Source organism: Nannospalax galili, unplaced genomic scaffold (genome assembly GCF_000622305.1).
Source record: "Nannospalax galili isolate Female #2095 unplaced genomic scaffold, S.galili_v1.0 scaffold140, whole genome shotgun sequence".
NCBI lineage: Eukaryota > Metazoa > Chordata > Mammalia > Rodentia > Spalacidae > Nannospalax > Nannospalax galili.
This window is the reverse complement of record NW_008352267.1, coordinates 14,922,223-14,934,586: the sequence shown is the minus strand read 5'-3', so window position 1 is coordinate 14,934,586 and position 12,364 is coordinate 14,922,223. Positions and strand designations below refer to the sequence as shown.

The 12,364-nt window shown below is 38.8% G+C and overlaps 1 protein-coding gene across 2 annotated transcripts in view; it reads right to left on the bottom strand.

Moving 5' to 3' along the window:
* Ednrb (endothelin receptor type B) overlaps positions 1–12,364 on the bottom strand; it is a 31,861-nt gene that overhangs the window by 2,333 nt on the left and 17,164 nt on the right. For both annotated transcript variants that reach the window (XM_029554081.1, XM_008849121.2), the window contains 5 exons: positions 4,005–4,117; positions 3,665–3,869; positions 2,226–2,375; positions 1,543–1,676; positions 705–813 (listed from right to left, as the gene is read on the bottom strand). In XM_029554081.1, coding sequence (XP_029409941.1) covers positions 705–813; positions 1,543–1,676; positions 2,226–2,375; positions 3,665–3,869; positions 4,005–4,117 — 711 coding nt within the window. The remainder of the gene's footprint in view (positions 1–704; positions 814–1,542; positions 1,677–2,225; positions 2,376–3,664; positions 3,870–4,004; positions 4,118–12,364) is intronic.

The window sequence follows — 12,364 nt, the reverse complement described above, 5'->3', positions numbered from 1 at the left end:
TGTGTGTGTGTGTGTGTGTGCGTGTGTGTGTGTGTGTGTGTGATATGTGCATGTCAGAGAAGGACGTTGGGTGTCCTGCACCATCCTCCACCTTTTTTTCTTGAGACAGGGTCTCTTGTGGAACTTGCAGCAAGGCTAGTGGATACCAAGCCAAGCAACCCTCTTATCTTTTCATTCCACAGCCCTGGAATCATAGGAATGTGTGCGGCCTTGCCTGACTTTTTACATGGGTGCTGGGGGTTTGAACTCAGATCTTCCTTCATAGTAAGCACTCTTACCCACCGAGTCATTTCCTCAGCCCTTGACTTGCTATTCTTATAGTCCATGTGAAAAAGGCACTAACTTATTTACAATATACATTGTAGCTGAAGAGTCAAAAAAAATCTACCCCAAACAAGGAAACTACATTCAATTATATTTTGTTCTTATTTGACTATAGGACATTTATTAGGCATCAATAAATGCAATTTTATTAATTTCCTGAGCAATTCCATTAGCATAGGGAGAGGATGGCTAGGATTTAGAGGCAACTATTGACTATAGTGGTTTATATACAAAGCCATATTTTTAAAAACTTATGTATAGTGCAATGCAGGGAAAACTAGCAATTTGCAATTCTCTCCAGACAGAAATACTAGTGGTTCTGAAGGCCTATATTTGATGCTGAATTACAGACAGCTTTTGATGTTAAAATATTTTCTTACCTTAAAGCAGTTTTTGAATCTTTTGCTCACCAAATATAGAGCAATTGGATTAATACAGGAATTCAAAGAAGCCATGTTGATACCGATGTAGTCCAATACCAACAAAAAGCTGTGAAAACAAAAACCAAAAAACCCAAAATGTGTATGTAAAAAATATTCTTTGAGTGTATATTTATTGCTTTTGTGTTTTTATAAAGAAAAAAGTCACCCATATTCAATGATTCAGAGTTTAACTACTCATTTGCTAGTAGAGATATTTGTCTCTGTTTGTCTCCTCCTGTCTCTGTTCTCTCCACTACCCTCTCCCACTGTCATCACCCATATCCAACTCTCCTTTATAGAATAGCCTCATTTGGAAGTGATGAAACTGCTGGGAAAGAAATGGTTTTCATTTACAGTGTGGTCACATCTGGTACTTTCCATCTTGCCACTCACTCATCATTTTGACATCTCTGTGCTTTGACTTCCCAGGGTTCTCTGATGTCCCTCTTTCTCCCTCTAAATCAGGAGTGACGATAAGATTGGGAATCTTAATTGCACTGTAAGGATCAGAAAAGTAATATTCTTCCTGCCTATTAGAAGGATTGATGGGAATATTTCTGAATGGCACTTTATAACACAATGTTTTCTATTCTTTCTTCTTTTAAATTTTAAATTAGCATGCACACTAATGAGTTATATTATGGGATTTCACATATGTCATCACTTGTTCACATTCGCCACTCTTCCCCAGCATCTTCCCCTGTCCTCCATCTGCCTCTTTCAGGTTTTCTTCCCCCAAACAGTTCCCCCTTCTACTTTGATGCCACATGTATTCCATGCATTCTTCCTTTCTTACCTCAAAAGTTCACATCTATTGGGATCACTCTGGTCATAAAGAGTGAGCTTCAAAATCCTGCTGAGGTGAAGGGGAAGCCAACAGAGGGCAAAAACAAGGACCAGGCAGAACACTGTTTTGGCCACTTCTCGCCTCTGAAATAGAATCATAGACCCTTAAAAACGACCTCTTGGTGTTTACAGCATGCATTCTTCTTGAAGAGGATATTTCATACTGTTTACAAAACTCAGCGAAACTTATAAAGACTCAGGACAATGAGCACTCAATTAAATAGTTACTGTGAATTACAAGTAAAATTACACAGGGTTCATCTTTAAAAAGTCAGGGTTCAGGCTGGGCAAGGTGGCACAGGTCTGGAATCTCAACACTTGGGAGGCAGAGCAGGTGGGTCAGGAGTTCAAGGTCATGCTTGGCCACATGGTAAGTTTAGGGCCAGCCTGGGCTACCTGAGAGTCTATCTTAAAAAGCAAAATGAAACAAGTAATGGTTCTCTGTAGATATTTTTATTATATACATTATCTTTAAGTAAAGAATATATATTATTATTTATAATCCTAAAATGCCAGAAGGAAGGAAGAAAGTAGAAATACGTTCTGGTATACACCAGTTGTATCCTCATCAAAAATTTTAACCACATGATCATAATTATGAGCAGGAGCCACCAAATCTTGGCAGTCTCTTACCTGCTTTAGGTGATCATTTAAAGCAATCTGCATGCCACTCTTCTTTCTCAACATTTCACAGGTCATCAGGGTATAAAAGAATGCAGTGATGGCTAGCGGCAAGCAGAAATAGAAACTGAATAGCCACCAGTCTTTAGCTGTCTTGTAAAACTGTGGGGAAGAGAGAAATATTATGGTTACTCTTCCTCTGTTTTAAAGACCCTTATGCATCAAACGTCAACTAGAAAACAAAACATATTCATCAAGGAACAATGCTCTTGTAACAGAGATCTTTCACATAAATACTATATCAATTTCCTTAGGCCACATCTTCTGAACAATTAAGTAAATATACATTTCAAATGAAACAAACATTACAGAAAGTATTTCAATTCTTTGGGACAACATAGTAAAATTATGTGTGAGACTTAAGTAGTTGGGCAAAATTTGGAATTTTGGTTATTCAATGTTTTGCCTTCATATAAACAACTCATTTTTAGGGAATTCTTGGTGTAAAATATGTAAAGATTTCCCAGTGTTTAAGTGAAGTTTTCACTTTTTACTAAGTATGTTTAGGGGGAAAATAAGTATGAAAAGACATGCATTAACCACTAGGTCAATAGCACATAAATCTAAGCTTAATTTAAAAAGTGCTTGTTAGTTACATTCTTCCCGTGTTCTTTCCTGTTGCCTTTTCAAAAACACTATTGATCTAGACATATCTATATTGGAGAAAATTTTATGTACCCCATGTGGTTCCCCCCATTTTAGTAAACAACAATCTTATACTTAGTTTCACATTGATTTCCTTCTTTGTTCTTTTGCTTATTATTGTATGCCTAGTTCATAAAGTTTTGTGTAATGTTCATACGTGTAAGTAGACCACTGATGATAATTAGACCAACCCCCTTTGTATTAATCCCTTCTGCTGAACAAAAAGTCTTTTACATTAGGATCAATCTTTTGGAGAGTAGTGTCCTCACGCTTTTCTGTTTTCTGATCAAACATTTTTTTAATAGGAAGCTGAGATTTGACATTTTCCAAAGGCAGCTTCTCATTTAGCATCAGAGATGAGGGGCAGCTGCCTAATCCACTCCGATTTGGTGGCTTCTATTTAAACACAGGCAAAACCATCTTCTTCTCTAATGATTGCTGGGTTGTTTTATGTAGATTATATAGTAAGTGACCATCCTTATGGGACTATGGGTACAAAAAGCTGCAAAGTTACAGCCATTCTCATAGGAACCCTTTTTATCTGTGCCCCTGAGAACAACAGTGTTCTTGGAGAAGTAGTCATCCTGGGTCATTAGTTATCGTTAACCCCATAGTCTTGGGATCTAAATTCTTAATTTATGCCAAAGATAGTCACAAATCAATAGTTTAGCAAGGAAGGGAAACCAGGGAAGATAGTTAAGTATTTATAAGGCAAGAGCAGAAAGAAAAAGAAAAGTAAATCTTACCTGCATGAAGGCTGTTTTCTGAACAGGATGAAGCAAGCAGATCCGTAGAGACTTTCCTTTGTAGTCTGTCGTAATCATATCAAAACCTATGGCTTCAGGGACAGCCAGAACCACGGAGACCACCCAAATTAAAACAATTTCTACTGCTGTCCATTTTGGAACCCCAATTCCTTTAATACGACTCCAGGAAGCAACAGCTCGATATCTGAAGATGTAAACAGAATTGTTTTTCAAGCTGGTAGAGTTTGGTTTGACTGAATTACATAGTCTATTTCCTAAGATACATATAAAACAGTCATATGGTGTTTAGGATCTTCTTGGTGTAGGAATAGACTCTTACCTGTCAATACTTAGAGCACACAGACTCAGCACAGTGATCCCCACAGAGGCCTTCTGGATGAAGGGCACCAACTTACACATCTCAGCTCCAAATGGCCAGTCCTCTGCGAGCAACTGCATTGAGGAGACATGACATTCTGTCAGAGAGAATTTCTCAAGGCCACTCTGAACTGTATCACTTAGTGCAGAGTGATTAACAGGCAGGGTTAAGATAATAAATTTTTGTTGTTATTCTCACGTTACTCTTTTGAAAAGCACCAGTGTCCAACATATACAGCAGAAGACTGTGTTGGGAGTGACAAAAATGCCGCGGTTCATGAGACTCTATCGTGTGTACACAGTGGCTTAGTGAGTGATTTAGTCAGAGGAATCTGCGAGCTCATCTGGGGCCAGTTGCTTAATGTCCCTTTAGAAAACTGAACCTGCATACTGTCATGTAGCCTCAAAGCTCAGATCATGGCGAAATCAAAATTTAAGTTAATTTAAAACAAACCATAAGTATTCCTCAGTGGAGAAGACGAGGCTGCCTCTATGGAATGGTACTCTTTGGAGAGCAGCATGTGTGCTCAAATCCTATCTGCAGTTAACTTACTTGATTAACTCAGCCAGAGTTAATTAACTCACACTGATCCTTGAGCACACCAGGCATGCTCCTGCTTCAGGACATTTGGTGTACTTCAATTTCTATGCTGGTTGTTCTTTTTCCAAAGATGGGCCTGCCTTTTCTCACCTCCTTCAGATACTGCTGGGACCTCCTCTCCCCTCAGGACCTACCTGGAGCACACTGGTTACTACAGCCACTGGCCAGGTATCCTCTCCTTCACTCCACTCCACTACCCTTTTCGCTGATAGTTCTTACTAACTCTTGCTGCATCTAGCAGTTACTTTATTGCTTGCTTTGCTTTTGCTGCCAGACTCATTGCTTAGAATGCTTGACATATGGCAGGTGCTTAGTAACTACTGATGCTGCTGAAATGCATCAACACTGAGCCAAAGGATCTCTCTCTCTCTCTCCCTCACACACACACACACACACACACACACACACACACACACACGCACACACACACACACACACACACATACACACATATACTCTCTCTCTCTCCATATGTATTTTCCTTATCTGACCTCAGCATTAAATGTAGTTATTTTCTTTCTTAAAACAACTGGGTGTGTCCCACACTGGTAAATGAATCAGTTTAGGTAAACATCTGGATCTAATGTTCATGAGGTTTTAAAAACAAAGAAAAATATTTCAAATCTATGGGTTTTGAAAAATGTTTTAAAAAATGTTTTTAAAAATAACCTTACAAAAGTGAAAACTATTCTGAAACACAATTGGGTGTTCCTGCCCTTTTACTAGTAATGGAGACTCAGTTGGGTTTGTCAAGCTGGGTTGATTGTTCTGAAAGTAGAACATAACAAACACAAGCCAAAATGTGTATTTTATTATGAATATGATTTTAAGATGGAACACAGAAACAATTTTATTTATAAATCAGACATGAAAATTTATACTGCTGCATGGAACAAAGGCTGGGAGACTTAGCACATATGTGCTTAATGTAGAGCCCTGAAAACTGACAGGGAGAGGCACATCAATAGAGAGCCGAATGTAAGCAAATCTTTAGTGTCAGGAAGATAATGAGGAGTGGTGAGATCTGGGGTAAGCCTTGTCTGGAAATAACAGCTGCTAATAATCATTGTATGCTTCTGTTAAAGTGTCCTCAATTACAAAATCCCTTAATTTTTGAGAAGTTGGTAATCAGAATTTTTATAAGAAACCTTATAATTTATCAGTGTTTCTAGTTATATATTTAAAAACACTATCACATAATATTGTATTAACAGAACAGATTCCATAATGTAGCTTATGACTTTTTGATTCATCAATTAACTCATGACTGATAGTTAATGCATTCAGCAAATGTTTATTGACTATTTACTGCAAGGTCTATTCTGAGTAGAGGGCGCTTATCAATAAACAAGGCAAGCTCCTATTTCTTGTAGAGCTTTTTTACCTTTTTTTCACCTCATGGAAGTAAAAATTACACCTTGATATGGTGTCAAAGCGAAACTGCCATATCAGGAGAATGCTGGTGAGATCTGAGGTGCTTTCTTAAGAAGCTCTCTAACAATAAGAAGCTTCTCTTTCTGAAGAGATGACACTCAAGTAGAGACTTCACTAAAGGCAGCATAAACCCTGTTAGGAAGAGAAAAGAGCTAGAACAAAGGCCTGGAGCCTGGTGAACTGTAGGGATAGTAGAGAGGCTTCAAATCTAGAACTGAGTGACCTAGCCAAATGAACAGATGATGCTGAGAAGTTTGAGTCCATTAGGAGGTCCTGAGTAGGAAAGTGGCAGGATGTTGTTTTTAAAGCGTAACTTCAGCTGTTCAGAATGTAAGTCAGGAAAAGAAGCATTGGTGGGAACTAATGGTGGCCTGGATCATGTAACCTAGCCATCATACTGAGATTAGTAAACCATTTCCTCTTGCATGAGGCTTAGCCCATTCTTCCTCCCTACTTAAAGTTAAAAACAAAGCAAAACAATAGAGCACATTCTTTTTTTGTCTCCTCAAGCAGATCAGGACTTGAGCATCTATTCTATCTTCCTATTATTATAATTATCAGTTAGCTGATAACCGTATCTTTTTGCAGAAAAATGAGCTAAGAGTCTCACAAGGTAAATTTACAAGCTTTAATGATCTTTCAGATGTCCACTGGCATTGCATGGTCTGAAACACTGGATTTTTTAATGCAAATTTTGAAGCTACCGGTTTTGTCCCTATGACCTTTTTCCTTATATAATGTACAGTCATGGCAACTATGGATTTGAGGCCTTATCCCAAACATTCTCAATTGGCGCCTTCCTGGTTAAACTCTTTCTGAGCATCAGGTTGGACTTTTACTGCATATTGAGCATTTAAATCTAATTTAGAGTTTGGAATCAAAATAGGATGAGCTAGCCAGGAGTTTTATGAGCAGGTAGGTAGAATATGATTCTTGGTTTAGCATCTTAGGGAGGTTGAAGATTCAAGGGTGCTGTTTATATTAGGGACTTCCCAAGATTTTCTTCTCTGAGGAGAAAGCCAAAACCACTCAGAGTTAGGAAACTTCCAAGCTTCAGTGCATTTTTCCAAATTGAACCAGTTCTATGAGCTCAGTATTCAGGGGCACAAAATTCTCTGTCTTCTGGTTTGTATGTAGTTTCTTAGGTTATATGTAAGACAGGCTCCCCAAGGCAATTTGATAGGTGGACCCTTGCTTTGTGGAACTATAAAGAATTTGCTGGACTTCACCTTTCTGTTCTTCTGTCAGTTGTTTGTTTTATGTAGTGTGTTTTCTCTGTGTCAGCAGCGACTTCAGTTTGGTTCTAGCTTATAGCTTTCAGTTATGGGTCAGGCTGCTTTCACTTAAGAGTCTATGAAAAGGAGGAAAATGATCTTTGTAATGTTGTTTGCCCAGAGTATACTTTAGGTTCAAGAAGAAAATGACTCACAGGCAGGACCCTGAGTTATTATGACCTCTGGTGATTAAAGTTGTTCTGTAAGACAGAAGGCAACTAAGAGAACATCCAGTATTTAGGAGCTTTCATGTTACTTTCCCGTTGGAGGGCCTGAAACACATTTTGATGCATCCCCTTTGCCTACTTCTGACTGACTTAGTTGGACAAATGATGGTCCTTCATATTAAGATTACCCTTCCTACATGGAAAATATGTTGGCCTTCATTTTTGCTACTTATCACTCATTTGGGCTGATAAGCTTTTTGAATACTATGCTAACAGCTGAATAACCCCAAATGGTTCTTGAGAAATCATAAATCCAGTGTATACACTGAATTTGACACCCAATAACTTACATATCACACCCAGTGACTCCTTCTAGACCACAGGCAATCATAGTTCCCTATGTTAGAACCTAAAATGAAAATGATGGTAGTCTCTGTACTGACAATTATGAGATGCCAAGTGACAGAACTAAATTAAAGTCTTAAGCTATAGGCAGCTAAACAAAAACCTCAGGAAGATCCCTCAAAATTTTTGGAGTATAGCTGTTGCTATAAGGGTGTCAACCCCGAGGCTTCAGAAAGAAATGATCAACATGGCTTTCAGGCCAAGTATGCTTGATATAAAAAAGAAGCAACAGAAAGTGAATGGTACTTTGGGACTGTGTATATGATACATCATAGAAATGGCTTTTAATGCTTCAATAGCAGAGATCAAGCAGGGGACTGGAAGGAACAACAGACAATGAGCATCATTCACTCAGAATCCCAGAGGGAATAATAGAAAGTACCATGAGAAGAACAAAAAGAAAGAGCAAAATTGACCCCTTCTAGGAACAGTCAATGCCCTTATGGCAAGGAAAAAGGCCCAAACTGAAGATGCCATGGAGTAGAAACACAAGATAAGAACTCTACTAACCAAAAGACAGTATTAGACGGCATTTCACTCTCTCCCCATGTCTAACGAGTCTTCTCAGTGTCCCCTCTACCCATCACCATTCTCAGTCATTAAAGCCCATCTTAATTCTTTCTCTCCTTTCCACATCCCTTGTACACACTGTTCCATTCTGCATTTCTGCAAAGTTGACTTAGTGATCTAATGAGTGATAGTGGGGCTGCTTTTGTGATTAAATAACTCAAAAAGTGTTCAAGATCTTAACATCACCTGGAAATGACAGACTTCAAGGAGAACACAATCTACTGGAAAGGCAGTGAAGAGGGACTATGCTTTGCAAAGAATCATTTCAAGGATCTGCCAAGAAACCAACTTGACATGAAATAAGGTATTGCCTATTGCTTTGCTTCTGGTAAGCGTGGCACCAGAGCAGGCTCCAGTCCTGCCCATATGAGTCAATGTGCGGGAGGCTATTCCAGCCATCTCTACCAAAGGGAGACCTGATTCTAGGAACAGAAAGCACAGTCACTGGTTGCTTAAAAGTCTTAAATGAGTCCCAAGTTCTATTTATGAGTTTGCTTCCAATCAGTCACTGTTCTATAGATATGCTTCGTCACCAGTTTCAGGGTTGAGAATAAGCCCTCATTACAAGGACCTTAGGATTTTAAAACAGGACAGAATCTGTGGTGCTTTGCTTACTGCCCACTTACCTTTTAAGTGTGTAGGAATCATACCTTGGCTATATTACATGGGAATCAGGCTCTCTCCACCACAGTTATATTCCCAGTGACCAAAGATCAGTAGGCAAGCAATGTGAATCAGACCCAAAACTTCTCTTTAAAAAAAACTGCATCTGCAATGATCTAGGACTATGTATGACTTCAGCTGCATTATTATGAATACAACTGCTCTTAGCTACATTTTAAAATATTTTCCTTAAAATTGGTTAACATGATTTATGTTTACATTATTTCTTTCCCAGCCTTAAACTCATACGGATTGGTGTCTTTTTGTTCAGGATCTCTCAAACCTCCCTTGGCTCAGGTAGGTCATCTATTGATTGTTGGATATGTCACCCCAAATCCCTCTTGATTCATAGCTGTACTAGCTTCTTGGTTTCATATGTAACTAACATTTCCATGGTTCCTAACTTTAATGCAAGGCATCATAAAATAAAATGGCTGTCCTAAGTAACACAACAACTAAAGATAACTGCCCAGGAAGTCATGTTCACCAGCCCTTAGTTTTTAACTCCTCCTTGGAGAAGATTGAATTTTGCTATAAACTCTGAGGTTATATCTGTCCTGAACCGCTACTGCAATCAAAAGACTCATTATATTTACATTTCCCAATTACGGTTCAGATAGTTTCTATGTAATGGAAAGCCAACATTAAGAGGCATCTGTGTTCCAGGATTACTTTGATCAGGAGAATAACTGTATCCTTTACCTTTGTTTGACCTGTAGAGGACTCAGTATTTGGTATAGTTAGGGTCCAAACTCCTCCTACAATAAATATTTAAAGATCAATTCAGCTGAAGATACCATGCACTGTAATTGCAAGATATAAAGAAATTTAGCTGAAAACGTCCTACACCATCAACCTGACAGGCAAACTATGCCCACCTGTGAAATAGTGGCATGACTGTTACCAGGATAAAGAACTGCTCTGATTACACTTGAGGCCTGCTCCATAGAATCAGGATTCCATGTCTGGTACTGTAAATCTGGTAAATAAGCTCTACCTTGGGAGATCATAGGCCCTATGAAGGCTATTACTACCAAATTACTAGGAAACTACTGCTATCTAACTAAGTAGACATAACATCAAATTATCTTCTAAATATGTGTGTTTATACCCCAAGACAAAGGCTACTCTCAACCCCAATTAAGGAAACTTCTATCTGCAGTAAATGGCAGCAAATGTTGTGATTCATAACTGCCTGAGGATAAGTGATGGAAGAAGGCTCAGCCCTAAACAAATCATTTGTACTATGTTCTCTAAGGCTCAGGGAACATTGTGAAAGTGGGGATGGAAAGAATGAAATAGCTGGGGGACAGGGCAAAGGGCGGTGGAATCCCATCTTCTAGATATGGCACAGCTAATGGAATCACAAACCTACAGCAGCTGTGATTGCATATTGAACCTGTCCAAGACAGGTTATATCAACAGTCAGTCATGGATGGGGTGGAACTTGGACCCCCAACGCCTACTTCTGAAGTATTCAGGCTACTGATGAACTATGGGAGAAGGGGAGACACTGTCTTCAGTTGGGTACCCACTGCTTAACCTACCAGACTCCAATGAATAGTTCTAATCCAAGGTCAAACCCAGAGGGACATAAACAAAATAAAAAGACATGAATGTGGGAAAAAGATTAGTAGGAAAGAGGGAGGGTAGAGAGAGGAGGGAGGAAGATGAAAAGAGGGTACAGTGAGAGCAATCAGAATGCATTATATACATGTATAGAACTGTCAAAGGACAAATTTAAATTATAATTTTTCAAAAGGTTGGTTCAATAGCTTTAGACTTTCATCCTGATTACCATCAAATCCAACAAATAAAACATCAATCAACAGCTCAAACCACAGTGGTTACAGACCTCTCATTTGTTCTAATCCTGGGAAATCTAAGATTCGGAGCTCAATTTAAATAATCTATTGGGGCATCCCATGGGGGGTTTTGAAGGAACTGGAGGGGTATGGACATCTCTGATTAACTAGAGACTAGAGGGGCTAGAGGGAGCATGTTTACTGGGATTTCTAGCCTCTTTCCCTTCAAAGAATTTCTAAGAAGTTAAGGACTGGACTGGGTCTCTAAAACTGTTCTCAAGATCTAAGAAAGAGGCTGGATATGTAGAATATTTGCCTAGCCTGCACATAGCTCTAGAGTTTCCCCTGCTATCACTGAAAGTAAATATGTAAATAAATAAATGTAACTAAGAGGGAGGCTTGTAAATCTTTACTCAGATACCAAGAAGACGGATTCTGGTGCTCATTCACTGAGTACATCCTTGCAATAATATAGATCAAGAACCCAAGAACACATGATGAAAGATGTGTCAGTTATGCTGGAAATTATAGCTAGTGAAACTATCTAGACCATTTTCCCTTAGCAAGAAAAGATAGGATCCTTAGCTAAGTAGTGCATGATTGGAGCACTCCAGAGCCTGCCCTAACAGAGTAGGAAGCATTTGTGTTACAGGAAGTAAGTCCTACTGTGTTTGCCTGAACCCTTCTTCTCAAGGTGAAACTCCCTTGAAGATTTGAAAACAGGCGTCTAGGTATCCAGAAATAAATACCTGCTGCTCAGAATTATTTCCATGACACCCTCTTTCCTCCCAGCACCACCACCAAGGTTTGCAGTCTATTTGTTCCTAGACTTCTTGTTAAATGAAGAATGTGTTTATTACTCATCTTATGATTTATGTTATAGTTGAATGCACTTTAGAATGTTTACAATAAAATTACTGCTGAAAGAATTTAAGCTGTTTGTTTTCTTTTTTGTATGCGTGCGTGCATGCATGTGTGTGTGTATGTTTGTGTGTGTGTGTGTGTGTGTGTGTGTGTGTGTGTGCACGCATACCACAGAATAAGTATGGAGGTCAGAGGACAACTTGCAGGAGTCTGTTATCCTCTTCCATCATGTGGGTCCCTGGGATCAAACTCAGGTTGTCAAGCTTGGTGGGAAGCACCCTTACTTGCTGAACCCTTTCACTGGTCCTCAAGCTATGCTTTTAGAGAGCCTTGATTTTATGCTAGGAACTTTCAAGTACTTAAAATTTCAGGTGAAAGAATTTAATTCTTTCTCAGAAAGTCTCTATTTCCATAGGATAAACAAAAGTTTGAAAAAAATAGACACTGGGGATTTGTAACTGAGCTCTAATGATGAAATTAGCAAAATGTTTTCTATCCTAAGGGATTTAGACCATTCTCCCTTTGTAGTTAAAGATATA